The sequence below is a fragment of the Panicum virgatum genome, chromosome 6N, assembly GCF_016808335.1.
Source record: "Panicum virgatum strain AP13 chromosome 6N, P.virgatum_v5, whole genome shotgun sequence".
Taxonomy (NCBI): domain Eukaryota; kingdom Viridiplantae; phylum Streptophyta; class Magnoliopsida; order Poales; family Poaceae; genus Panicum; species Panicum virgatum.
The window spans coordinates 50,904,011-50,917,637 of NC_053150.1; the positions used below are offsets into that span (position 1 = coordinate 50,904,011).

The 13,627-nt window shown below is 48.9% G+C and overlaps 2 protein-coding genes and 1 long non-coding RNA gene across 3 annotated transcripts; all 3 read right to left on the reverse strand.

Moving 5' to 3' along the window:
* Positions 1-554: 554 nt before the first annotated feature.
* On the reverse strand, positions 555-3,218 carry LOC120678298 (vegetative cell wall protein gp1-like). The gene is made up of 2 exons (XM_039959426.1): positions 2,621-3,218; positions 555-721 (listed from the first exon to the last, which is right to left on the reverse strand). The coding sequence occupies exons 1-2, from the start codon at positions 3,216-3,218 to the stop codon at positions 555-557; spliced, it is 765 nt and encodes a 254-aa protein (XP_039815360.1).
* Positions 3,219-3,239: 21 nt separating this feature from the next.
* Positions 3,240-7,446, reverse strand: LOC120680164 (ricin B-like lectin EULS3). The gene is made up of 2 exons (XM_039961787.1): positions 7,028-7,446; positions 3,240-3,946 (listed from the first exon to the last, which is right to left on the reverse strand). Exons 1-2 carry the CDS (start codon positions 7,139-7,141, stop codon positions 3,608-3,610), a joined length of 453 nt encoding a protein of 150 aa, XP_039817721.1. The 5' UTR covers positions 7,142-7,446; the 3' UTR covers positions 3,240-3,607.
* Positions 7,447-10,476: 3,030 nt separating this feature from the next.
* Positions 10,477-13,195, reverse strand: LOC120680165. Its single transcript, XR_005677495.1, has 3 exons — positions 12,950-13,195; positions 10,828-11,198; positions 10,477-10,720 (listed from the first exon to the last, which is right to left on the reverse strand). It is a non-coding gene; the product is annotated as an uncharacterized LOC120680165 (long non-coding RNA).
* Between the last annotated feature and the right edge of the window lie 432 nt (positions 13,196-13,627).

Genomic DNA, 13,627 nt, shown 5'->3' on the forward strand with positions numbered 1-13,627 from the left:
CACCTCCACAAGCGGCACCACCTCGGCCGATGGTGGCACCTCCACAGGCGGCACCCCCACAGGCGGCACCCCCACAAGCGTCACGGGTGTGACAGCCCCAAAGTGCTCTATAAGACCGCCGGAAAGTGGCCTCTCCCGGGAAACACTCGCCGCCGAAGCCCGATCTCGGAGCTCCTGAGACCGAAAGGTGGCCACGAACAGTTCGGGGACGGCAGGCCCGAGGGTGAAGTCGTTCTCCTCGATACGAAGCACAGTCATGATCGCTGACTTGGCCGCAGCCAAAGCAACCACAGCCAAGTCATCGGTGGCAGAGAGCATGAGGTCAAGGCCACCAGTAGTAGCAATCGTCGGCAACGGCCGCTCGTCGGAGACCGGAGGGCGATCATGCCCAAACCCAACAGGAACGACACGACCGTCCAGCCAAGGCTAGCCCGAGCGAAGTGGCGGGCGGCGAGGCCGCAAGCAATCCTTAGCACGGTGCCGAAGGCCATGGCAGCGCAGGCACCGCGATAGCAGACGACACGAGGCAACCCGATACTTGAACGAAAGGCAGTTCAAGCATCGTCCATCAAGCACCTTGGGGAAGCATCGCTGCGGCGGCGCTTCCGGCTGAGAAGGCCGCTCCCGAAGGTCCCGAGGAAGTGCGCGCCGCCTCTCCACTCGTTGCCAACCATCAGGGTCGACACGAGGAGGGCGATGCGCAGCCTGACGACGGAGGTGGCTGTTGGTGGTCGATTTCGATGAATTTTACCGCCAACATTCCTTCGGATTTCATACTTACTGGACCATATTGTTATGATTTTCACTAATATTAACAAGTTCCACGAGTTTTGGTGAATATTTGAATTCAGTGGTTCGAATCCACATCTGAGCGTCTTTTTTTCTAGGTGAGGCCGGCCGGCCGGCCTCTAACTGTTTGCGTTGAAGCCAAGCAATTACTACCGACTTCAGGAGGGAATCAGGAGCGTCCACAAGAAGGCGGTGCGAGATCGGAGGCACCCCCAGGCCGGCTGGCCTAGGGGAGGCCGGCCGGCCCAACTTGTCATCCTCTGGTGCTCTCCCTTGCCGTGAAAGCTAAGCACAACCGTCTTACCTGCGTGCAACTGACGCCAAGTTTCGTACCGACCCTGAAGTAGTATAAATATTGCTCCACCCCTCACTTCACAACACACACCATCCATTGGAGAAGAGAGTTCTCTTGTTACTTCTTTGTATTAGAATAGGGAGAGAGTGAGGTGTGAGCTCTGGTGAAAGCCAAGCTAAAGGAGCGGACTCGAGTTCTCTCGGTCTTACTCCATCTTTTGTATCCATCTCGAAAGAATATACTTTGAGTAAGTTCCTTGTCTCAACTTCAGTTTCTCGCTAGCTTTACTTTCTGTCTTAGTTACTTGTTTAGTTACTTTCTTTAATCTACGAGATCCTGAGTCTGCGTAAGTAGCAAGTTCTGTTTATCTGATGTTGCTTTCTATCTAAGTACACGGTAGGAGCAAGTAGCTCGATAGCTGTGGGCGTGGTGCCCAGACTTGGTTAGTTACCTCAGGTTATGTTCCAGCCCACGAAACTATTGTGGTAGGCGGTGACAGCCCTATCCGTCCCTTGTAGTCCACCACGTTCGGGTATTTTCATAGCAGTAGTTGCAGGTTGCCGTTGAACTCCCCTCTTATCCCTTTCTGAAGTCCTTCCTCTTCTAGCCGCCGAAGCAGATCGGGTTAGTAGTTAGCTTGTCATCTAGGCAGAGTAATAGGTTATCTGGAGTTAGACCATCTTTCCTCTTACCCTTTTCTCGCTGGTTGTGTCCAGCTGAATAGTTCTAAGTCTGGTCGAAGCTTTACCGGTCCTTAGATTCGATATCCCAGATATACTTCCTGGTGAAAGGTACAATCGGTCTCTATGCGCTTGCAGAGTAATTCGTTAGGCTAAGGAGTGCCAACAGCGGCTTGGGACAACCCGACCACCCTTGTGGGGGTGGTTGTGCCGCTGGAGACCGACGACCAGCTCCGTCGTGCCGCACCGGCGGCTGCTGCGCAGCCGCCGGGATCGTTTGTCCGTCCAGGGTGGCGGGGAGGGTAGGCGGCGACCCCGCCGACGAGGACGCTTGCAGTGCCCACCCTCGGCACGTGGAGGCAGCACCACGATGGAGTGGAGAGTGGGCATCGGAGCCGGCGCGCCGACCTGCGCTGGGATCGTTTGTCCGTCCAGGGTGGCGGGGAGGGTAGGCGGCGGCCCCGCCGACGAGGACGTTTGCAGTGCCCACCCTCGGCACGTGGAGGCAGCACCACGATGGAGCAGAGAGTGGGCATCGGAGCCGGCGCCGACCTGCGCCGCCGCCGGTGCTGAGGCAGGGTTGGTCGCCCTCGGTTGCCGCAATAGGATGTCGCGGTAGGACGGGGAGCCGTCGTCACCGGAGAGGGGTAGGGTGTCGTCTCTCCAACAGAGCTGCTTCCCCGGCCATCGGGGCGGCCGCTAGGGAAAAACGGAGTAGCGTCCGGGGAGAGAGCTCCGTGCCCGAGGGGCCCGAGGGAGGGGAGAGGAGTGTCCGTCGGTGAGGAGGAGGTCGCCGGGGCCGGGGTGGCCGTCAGTGTGGGCGAGCCATCGTGGGTTTGGTGGTGGGAGAAGGCACCTGGCGCTGGAACAGTTGATGAAGTGGTGGCCGCCGGCGCCGGAGTGGCTGCCGGCGGGCGGGTGGATGGCGCCGGCGCCTGCGCGCTCGCCGGCCGGATGTGGCAGGCGTCGACGTAGAGGCTGGCAGGCACGCGGGAGCCGGGCACAGGCGCGTGCCCCGTCGCAGGGGCAGCAGCGTCGTCGACCTCGCGGACCACGGCAGTGGAGGTGCCGCCGGCTGCAGCAACGACGGCTCCCGGCATCGAAGACGGTGAGGACGGGGACGGAGAGGCAGGTCCGGAGGTGACGGGCCCCGAGGCAGCTGCAGCGGGACCAGCGAAGGCCACCGGCGCGACCCCCGGCAACGAAGACGGCGATGACGAGTGGGCAGTAGCGCCAGCGACCCGCGGCGGCGCAGCGTCACCATGCCCATCGCGGCCGCCACCGTCAAGGATAGTGCAAGCAAGCCTGCCAGGAAGTAGATCGGGCCTGGGGGATTGTGGGTCTGGGTTCGGAAGGGGGAGCTGTGGACTGAAGAGGGAGATCGGCGGTGGAGGTGTAGTGCCGCCGCCGGCATCGCCAGGGGAAGGGGAAGGGAACGGGTCGGGGGGCTTCATCCTCCCATAAAGAACTTACACTACACCAAAAAGAATTCTTTCTTTATAGGGTTGATTTCATGCATTGTCGTACATTAATTTAGAATCAATACAAGGAAAAGATACATATATGCCCGTCCATAGGCAATTTTTGTTTATAATGTGCGCATAACAAGTGGATATAAGAGACGACATTCTGCAAGCAAACCAAACTAGAAAATTAATTAAGTTGTGCCGGTTCTTCTTTAATATTCTTGGTCCTTTTGAGCCCAAAGATTTGTTCATCTTCCGCAGAATGGAAACCATACCAGCGATCCTGCCAAAGAAATCAATTCTGAAAATGGTGTGGTCGTCATGTAGTCTTTCTCATCTTTTGGGTGGCAGTCATAGGTACAGAAAACCTGCGTGGATCACTCGCTGGTGATGGGAACAATCTTCCAGACGGTAAAATCGTAAGTTAGTTCCGATTTGTGGTACCGGACGAGATCAACTCCCATCCCTCCTGTAACGTTGATAGTGCGGTCCATGTTACTGAGATCTCTTACTTCGCAAAAGCCATCATCGAACTTCACTCCCAGTGACCACAGCTTGGAGATCTCCACGCCATCATGACCTGCATATGGAGCCAGCTGCAGTTTCCCCCTGGCGTGCACCAGGGCTTTTCCTGTGGCCACATTCACCAGTGCAAATGCCCTGCGACCCTGCGCATCGGTCACTCTCCCGACGTTGTCGTGGTCCTGGATCCAGCGCTATTCATATGCGAAAAAGAAACAAAAAAAACTTTTTTATAATCCTTATTAATTAGGTACCAAAATATAACTTCAGTTTGGTGCCAAATATATGGTATACCTAGGGACCATTTTGTGCTACTTCTCAAGTTATATAGAATTAGTGCTACTTAGGTACCAAATTACTTTGCAAGGACTGTAAACAAGCTCCCCAAGAATATCTATTAAACAAGTAGCGGAAAGAGTGCTTAAATAAAAAAAATATGAAGAAAGTAAATTCTGTGAAGAAAAAAGAATGCCAAGATGAAGTTGTTTAAGCCCTTGGGGCAGCCTAAAATAATAGCAGCATTTTCATACAATTTCAAAATCTATCTATTATCTTATTATTTGGCCAACAAACAGAGCCTCCACATTCGCTCTCAAGGTCTAGAAATTTCCACGTCAATCGGAGAGAAAAAAATCAAAATTACCCACAACTGTCATTACAAAAAAATTAACCTAAAATACCCATATATATGTTTACCATTAAAATATAATTACATTCATAAATATAAATCTATCCATCCTTTTCACATCAAGCTACATATCCTATATACCTGTAGAAATACTAGCTACACAAACAATTAACATATTTTACCACATTATATCTTATTATATTACCAAAATTTCAAATGCACTCTCACAATTATATTACTATTAGTCAAAATAAACAAGATAATTCTAGATTTTGCACTATATTAGACTAACACCCTGCAAAAATTTGTTGCCGACATTGCTACATGACATTACCGCACCTAATAATTAACACCACAAGCTCAAAAAATTTTACACCACAACCAGATCAGGAACCAGAACAATATCGACAAGGCTATGATTGGTATAGGAAGCTCATCAGGCTTGAACATGAACATAGGTTGCTGAAATTCTGAACGGAATCTTGTGCTCTACACTATGGAGATTTGTTGGCTTCTAAACAGCAAGAAACTTGGATCGATTGTTCTCCTAGACCATGGAGGCATGACCCTATGCAACAGATCACAAAATTAAATATAATAGCAACAAACGACTAAGAGGATCATAACATAGGGAAGCTAGCAAAAGAACAATTGAGTCAGTTGAACTAAGCAGTGAGCAACATTACTACAAGAGCTGGTAGATAAGAAACATGTTACTACTAAAGCGAATGATAGTAGCTAAGACCGAGGAGATAGACAGTCGTGTCAGGATTAAGGTTGTGCGCTTGCCATGCGACCACATCACTGACAAAGAAGATGTAGACAAAAGGAGGCAACACTGCACTAGCAGCAAAGAAGCACTCTTGATTACTGAAGCAAGTAGCATGTGATAAGAAAGATTTAAATTTATGATTAATAATTAGATAAAAATGCAAGATATATTTAGAATATCAATACTAGCCGCGCAAATAAGCGGGTTACCACGCTAGTTATCTTATTATTTGGCCAACAAACGAAGTCTCCACGTTCGCTCTCAAGGCCTAAAAATCCCCACGTTAATCAGAGAAAAAAAGAAATATTAAAATTATCCACCACTGCCATTACAAAAAAATTAGCCTCAAATACCCATATGCCTAATTAAAAATCACCCACCAATGCCATTATAAAAAATTAAATATAAAATACCATTTAGCTATGTATCAATTACAAACATATACTTTTAATAAAAACTAAAACTAACAACAATCAACCAAAATAAAACGAAGCCTCCACGTTCACTCTCAAGGCCTAGAAATTCCCACATTAATCGGAGAGAAAAAATTAAAATTACCCACCACTGCCATTACAAAAAAATAGCCTAAAATACCCCTGGGCCTAATTAAAAATCACCCACCAATGCCATTATGAAAATTAAATATAAAATACCATTTAGCTATGTATCAGTTACAAACATATACTTTTAATAAAAACTAAAGCTAACAACAATCAATCAAAATAAAACAAAAATAAAAATAATTATATGCATAATATTATTAAAGCTCGACAAATTAAATTATTATTATAGGTAGATCATATATGAATTGTTTTAATAACCAACAATAAGAGATAATTTATAATAATGAACAGGGTGATGTATGATAAAAAATAATATAATTTTTAATCAAGAATACAACGACATGCAAATTTTTGAATTTTCAATACTAACCGCGCAAATGCGCGGGCTATAGCCTAGTTGGATATAGATACGGATATCCATATTTGTGTTAAAACGAATACGGATATCAGTTTATTCGATATCCATATCTATATTTCTACCCCTAAGTGCACGGGTGAAACACACTTTTAAAATAATTCTTTCTTTATAGGGTAGATGCATTTTCGTACAATAATTTAGAATCAATACAAGGAAAAGATACATATATGCCCGTCCATAGGCAATTTTTGTTTATAATGTGCGCATAACAAGTGGATATAAGAGACGACACTCTGCAAGCAAACCAAACAAGAAAATTAATTAAGTTGTGCCGCTTCTTCTGTAATATTCTTGGTCCTTTTGAGCCCAAAGATTTGTTCATCTTCCGCGGAATGGAAACAACACCAGCGATCCTGCCAAAGAAATCAGCCGGAGTCGATCGCGAGATAGATCTACTGATCCACGCTTTGATCATGTCATGTACTCACAACATCCGTGCACCATCGCCCAATTTGTCATCGTTGGCCCGGCTTGTCGGTGGTCGCCGGCACGGATCCGCGCTGCCTCCCGAGGCGGAAGATCTAGTCGTAGCTGTTGAGGGGAGAGGGGGGGGGGGGGGGAGCTAGCGGTGCGGATCGAGAACATCGATGCGGCCATATGAGGGAGGAGCTGCTGCCTGCTACGCAGCTACTGCTGGTGGCGAGCAGATCTGGCAGAACGAAGCTTAAGCTGGACTACATGCAAAAGCTCTTGCAAGTTCCGCCAGGCCAGAGGGCTCGTCTGCAAGATTGCATCACTGCAAGGCTTCGAGCGAGGCGCGAGCAGGCAAGAGCGGCAGGCGAAGCTGACGAACAGAATCAAGCAAACCAAACAGATTCCTAACGGTGAAACCCACAGATCTGTCGCATCTGTACGTATGCTACTGGCTAGCTAGGCGATAGACGAAATCATTACCTGGGACTCGTCGGTGGGGTCAGCACGGACAAGAACCACCTTATCACCACGGACGGCCGCGTTCAAGCTTGGATCCACCTTGGAGAACATCCTCATCTGCTGCCCCGATAGCATGGTGGCCGGCTAAGCTTTGCTGCTCCTTACCTGATTGGTTGGCCGCCTCACTCCCTGGCCAGGCCCGTTTTTATGCGGTACCCGCGCGCCCTCCTTCATCAATGAATGTTTGGTCGAAAAAAAAAAGGTGACAAAGATAGGAAATATATCTAACTAAACTTAAGTGCCCACCTATGACTCTCTGGATTTGCTATGCTTAGTGTCTAACCATTAGCAGAGGGAGTCAGGGAGATGAAAAATATATATCGGAGGATAGAAACAGTGAGATTAGCCTGGGAAATTGGTGCGAGATCTGGTGCCCCAGGGCCGGGGCTGCGGTGTTCCGGCCAGGGAGGTGACCTCGCACGTGGAGGCACCGGATTCGGGCGCCGTCCGCAATCGTGTTCTCCGAAGGCAGGTCCGTTGAAGGCTAGTTTCGGTGGAGGTCTTAGGGCAGTCCCAACGCGCCATGTCATCCGGTTTCAATAGAATTTAATAGAGCACCACATCAGCAGTTTGCAGCCGTTCGGTTGCTTGTAATCGGCTGGGCTGGTGTCTGGGTGTGCTGGAAGCCGCTGTTCCGGCTGGTAAAAGTGACTTGCTGGCTGGTGCATCATCGTGATGCCGGAGGCAGCTAGCTGCCCATGTTGCCATGCTGCTGAACGGCTGGGCTGCGGCTGGCTGATCAGCCCAGCCCAGCCAGCTAATGTAGCTCATCCAAACTGTGTTGATGAGGTGGCGGAGGAACTAAAGGGAAAACAGAGGGAAACGGTTTCTTATATGAAAAACGGTGTCTACGTGTTTTTCGAGGGTGGAAGACACGAGCGTATGCGCGATGGGGTCACTCTATCGTTTCCATGGTGTCGGCTCGGAATATGGCCGACGAATAAACTACTCGATTGCTAGTGTCTCGTGCGTTGGATCGGAATGGTCTAGCACACAATGACTCGAGGATTTAGACTGGTTCGGGCAGAAAAATGCCCTACGTCCAGTATGGGGGTGGTTCTCTTGCTCTATTGCTCGAGCCCAGGTGCTCAAAGTTGGAGGGGAGCTTACAAACTTTCAAGCAGTGAATTGTTCTCTCGAACTCCCCCTCCTACGTGAGGGGCTTTCCCTTTTATACTTCAAGGTGGGGCCCCCGATTTACATATTTCTATCGTGATATCTTGGTCTGCCGGGGGGGTCCTTTGTCTTCATCAGTCGGCGGGTCCCGTTCGGTCGGTCGGGTGTAGAGAGGCTGTGCCTGGTCGGTTTTGTTGGGCGACGGGTTCTCAAGCTGATGTCCCATCTTGGTCGGTCGGAGTGGCTTTGGTACTCGGTCGAGGCTCGGCGGTCGTCTTCTCTCCTGTCCATCCGTATTGGCGCCGCACGTCCTTCCCCTCGTGGCTTCTGACCCGAGGACGGCACGCCCATTGAGGGGTGTCCTGACATGGTCAGGCGGCCTTGCCCTGTCACAGTCCCTGGCGTAATGGCGTGGCGTTAGGGGGAGCCATCAACACGGCATGCGGGACGGAGCTCGTTGACGCCCTCTCCCATCCCCCATCCATTAGGTCGAGTAGGCTGCACGGCCCGTACTGTGTCCATGTCAAAGGGTCCTGCTGACCGTGCGGGCGTGGCGTGCGGCAGGAATGGGCGGCATGTACGGATGGATGGGAGCTGGCTTGATCGGCACGCCCGTCGTACCAAGCGGCGTTCTTGGTGCGCACGGCTCGGGTTGCGTGGTACGGAGAGGACCCGGTGGGTCCTTGTTCGGGAGACCTCCATGTGTCCCTCTCCAAAGGGTTGGCAACTGGCCGGCCCGGGCCCGGGCCCTAGAGGTTGGCATCCGTCCGTGCCCTTCGTGGGCTTTGCTGGTGTGCTCCTAACGGGATGCTAGGCCGGTGCCATTTAAGGTGGGCCCGCTAAGGACCCTGGGTCCCTGCCCCCATCACATGGTGTGGGGGGGGCACCTGGTACACTCCACCCAAGGCCTATGTAGAACACCAACGGAGAGAGTGGGAGAGGAGAGGAGTGGCCAAATTTTGTTTTCGGCCCACATCAGAAATGTTGCGTTGGGTGGTGTGGTGTCTAGCTAGAGTTTCTATCTGATTTGGAAGCTATGGAAATCGGCGGAAGGTTTCCGGGTTGGGACTGCCCTTATCTGCGCACGATGGAGAGATGACACCTCCCTAGAGACCGTCGATTCCGGATCCGATTGTTGGCGGCCTTCGTAGCCAGATCCAGCGATGGTCTTCATCGCAGGTAGATGGCGTAACGGCTTGGCTCTCGGTGGCAGTGGATGGTGTTTTGATGGCGGTGTATTCTCGACTTGGTGGTCAGAGTTTATCCAGAAAGGTGGAGTTTGGTATTTCACCTTCTCTGGACCCGTCTCATGCTCCAATTCTATTTTCCCGTTGGTGGAGAAGCAGGTTCCTTTGGAGTTGACTTCACGTTGCAAGCCGGAATGCTGCGTACGACTACTCGAGTTCCTTATTGGAGATTTTTTTCTTCTTCTTTTTTAGTTTTACCAGAGTTGTTTGGTGTCTTGGCTACATGTCCGTTGGGTCATGTGCCTTCAGTTATAGCTCTGGCTACCTATTGTAATAATTTGGCTTGATGTATCCTCGTGAGAGATTGACTGAAGGCGAAAATATAATTTTCTTCATCTAAAAAATCTTAGGAAATTGGTGAAAGAAGAATAATATAAGAATAACATGGTCTGGAACAGCCGCCAAACATTATCTTGCCCCGTGCATTATTGAGCCAAACTACGCTGCGATCTGAAAACTAATAATTTCGAGATCAGGACAGAGACCGGAGAATCATATGGAACAAGTACGCTGCCACACGAAAAGGTGAGGGGTTGAGACACAGGTCAGTTGCATATTGGCATCTCCGGCAGCACACACACGGTTTGCCTGCAGCGATATGTGCACCTAGCAGCTTACATCGAACACCTCATTCAGTGTGGCTGATGATGGAAGTCATCCCACAGGGCGAGGGGCTTGTGAATAAGGAGATTTATAGAACTTTTGAATGGTTGGGCTTCAAGGCTTCAGCAGTTTAAACTTTTCGGTGTTTTTGGTTACTGAAGAAGAATGGATATAAAGGATTAGCTGTGGGAAGTACCTCTAAGGTGGAGACACTCATAGCATCAAACACAAACAATAATTTTGATGGGCGCATATATGAAACATAAATCAGAAGTTGGCAAGAAGAAATGATGCCAATCATGCAACCTTGTGGATGCCAAGGTTTAATATGGGAACGAAGCTTGGCAACAGTAATGGCAGGGAGGGACATAACGCATTGATTCAAATTGAATCCATTGTGACAGTGCTCAATAATTAGGCCACTGATGTTGATGAAGGATCTGATGGAGAGCAGCAAATAGTCCAACCAATCGGATTGCTAAAAAAGTAGCGATGACGAGAAAATAACATTGATGGCATGTAGTAGATTCCACTTATATAAGATATATAGATACACTTATGGAAGCAATTAAGCAATAAGCTCTAGCGCGTGTTTGTATTCTTCAGGGCAGAGGTACGGTTCTCTTTACAAGAATTATTGTTCTTCATCATCTTCCGCGCAGAACAGCAACCCGCGCCAGTCCTTCCGCTGTCGTGCCAATGCAAAAAAAACCAATCAAATAGATGTGGAAAAAGTGAGATCTTGAATCACACAATCGCTGATCTACGGGTATTGGCGGAAGAGTTAACACATACTTATGATCATATCACTGGTTGATGGGAGCGATCTTCCATATGGCATGATTGTAAGATGGTTGCGAACGATAGGTCCCAACGACCGCTCCTTCCCGGACGGGTATTCCACCAAAGGCGTTGAACGTTAAGGAGAAGAAGATGTTTTCTTGGAGTGCTCTTATTTCGCTGAAGCCATCAACGAGTTCCTTGCCCAGCGACCACAGCAGCGGGAGCTCCACGCTTACATGGCCGCTGTAGGGAGCCAGCCGCAGCTCCGCCTCAGAGTTCAGGTTCACCAGGGCCTGTCCCGTAGTTACATTCACCAGTGCAAATGCCCTTGCGCCCTGGTTATCGGTCAGGTTCCCGACAGCACTTGAGTCCTTGATCCAGTGCTATCCATGTGAGACGGTTGCAAATAAAGCACAAAGGCAAAAGTGAGAGATCGTACGGTAAGATAGATCAGTGGTAAGAATTGGAACAGGGCAGCAAAGTTGTCCTCGCTCTGTCTCAATATGAAATGATTTTTAGTTTTGTCCTAAGTCAAATTACCTGAAGTTTGACCAAGATTATAGTATTATTAGATTAATTCGTCACAAAATATAATTTCATATTAGTAATAGACTTATTGAGTGACATATGTTGGTACTATTATGTTGGTCCGAGTTAGGGCAATTTGATCTTGCACAAAACTAAAAATCAACTTATTTTGAGACAGATGGAGTAGAACATCGCCGTATCTTCATGAACCGGTTGCATAACACGCACAATGAACAGATTGTCTTGAGCCATTCGTAGATAAAAAATAGCAGGAGAGTGCGGATAAGTAAATATACAATCAACGTTGTAATCATGTGACGATCTACGAAAATCATTGGTCGTTGCACAATAGCAGGACATACTCAGCAGATCGATGAACCATCGGTTGTTGGATCTGCTAAAAAAACTACTTATGTGGTAGCCTCGCCAGGCGAAGAAATAGAAAACATAAGAATAAAAGTAATGTGATGGTAAAATAGAGGATTAAAAACTATAGAAATTTTATAGGAATTGATGTTTGGAACACATAAATTTATTGATGTGAACGCTAATCTTTACGCTTAATGAGACATGCACTAATCATTTCACTTGGAGTCAATTGAAATTCGGACCCGTAGAACTGTTAGGCCCACATATGAATAAGCCACAGCCAATTTGATCCGCCACACAGATGTCCCAAATGTCCGTGACAGTGAGAATGGATGGTCAATCCCCTGTCCAGTGGCTGTCTCATCCACTCCTCTTCTCATTCCCCCACGGTCCTCTCTTTCCCAAATCCATTTTCCTTCCCCCCACCAATTTCTTGCATGCCTCAGCGCAGGAGCATTCCAAGTGATTAGTGATGGGTGGCCGGGAGAGTGGGTTGCTCAGGGGATGGCGCAATTAGCGATGCCGGTGGGGCGGGTTGCGGCTGGTAGCATGAATGAGAAGGCCACGGTGGAGGGCGTCGCCGCCCAGATGAGCGGAGGCTACTGGCACTGCTGTATATGGGATGCTCGGCAGTGTGGCGCGCGAGCTGCTCGAGATTTTGGTGGCGGGAGCAGGAAGCGTCCATGGGCTTCCCAATTTTGCGGCCGTGCCCAAGGACGACGACGGTTGCGTGCTCTATAGTCGAATCCTGTGGCATCGCGCCATCCAAGTCCGCAGCGGCTGCCTCGGGCTTACGCAAATTTTAAACCAGATATCAGAGTGGATTCTTTATTTCTGTCTACAGTATTCCGGAGGAAATGGATCGGTGAACGGTTTCCGATCTAAACAGCACATTTCTTGCCATTCCGCAGGAACAGCACTAGGTAAAGTTTATTTGGAGCTAGCAGAGAGCAGATCAAGAAAATCGAATCGATGCGGCCATGAGGTGCATAGCTAGAGTGGGAGGCGAGCAGATCCGGCAGAAGCTTCAGGTGCATGGATGGATAAACAAGCACTAGGACTCTTGTGCATAGGCCGATCGATCGAGTCATGGAAGATTGGGACTATGCTTTATTTGTCTCCAGCGCAAGCAAAATCAAGCAATCAAACATGGGACACATATGCGTTCACAAATTCGCACTACCAATCTGTAGCTACGTTACCTACTTAGGAGACAGGTATGGTCAATATGCTTTACCTGGGATCTGTCGCTGGAGTCGGCTCGGACGAGAAGCACCTTGTCGCCACGGCAGGCCAGGTTCAAGCTTGTGTTCGCCCGGCAGAATATCCTCATCGGCTGCTGCCGCTGCATGTTGTTATCTAGCTTTACTATGGTATTTTGCGAGTGCTTGCCTCAGGACCTAATATGTGCTCTCAAATGATGTGCTTAGGACTCCGAAATCGTCGCGAGCTTCCGTTTAGTACTTGCTTCCCAATACGTTGGCACATCGGAATCGGATGCCCAGCCCAGCAAATAAAGGGACAAGCTTAATCCTAGCGCACGACGCGCGGCCCGGCCAGACTCCCCGTGGCCCGTGCGTGTCTCTGTTTTTTTTCTTTTTCTTTCTTCTTAATTTTTTCTTCTTTCTTTTATTTTTTCTTTCCTTTTTCCTTCCTTTTCTTTTTTCCTTTTCTCCTTTATTTCCTTTCTCCTTTCGTTTTTTCTCACGCGGCCAGCCCCGCCCTATGCAGTCTCGTGCAAGTTTTTCTTTCTTTTTTCCTTTTTTTACATGTACAAATTTTACATGTATAAGTTTTACACGTATAAATTTTATGCGTACAAGTTTTTGCACGTACAAGTTTTACACGCACAAGTCTCCGAAAAACTTATTCTTAAAGATTCTTCAAAAGTTTTGTGGAAAAAATTTCTGGAAAA

Bases quoted from the DNA above. Each gene is read 5' to 3' on its own strand.
- LOC120678298 (XM_039959426.1), bottom strand. From the start codon at position 3,218: ATGAAGCCCCCCGACCCGTTCCCTTCCCCTTCCCCTGGCGATGCCGGC. The intron at 722-2,620 runs GTGCCTTCTCCC...GACCACCAACAG, and splicing joins ATCAACTGTTCCAGCGCCAG to CCACCTCCGTCGTCAGGCTG.
- LOC120680164 (XM_039961787.1), bottom strand. From the start codon at position 7,141: ATGCTATCGGGGCAGCAGATGAGGATGTTCTCCAAGGTGGATCCAAGC. The intron at 3,947-7,027 runs GTAATGATTTCG...GCATATGAATAG, and splicing joins ACCCCACCGACGAGTCCCAG to CGCTGGATCCAGGACCACGA.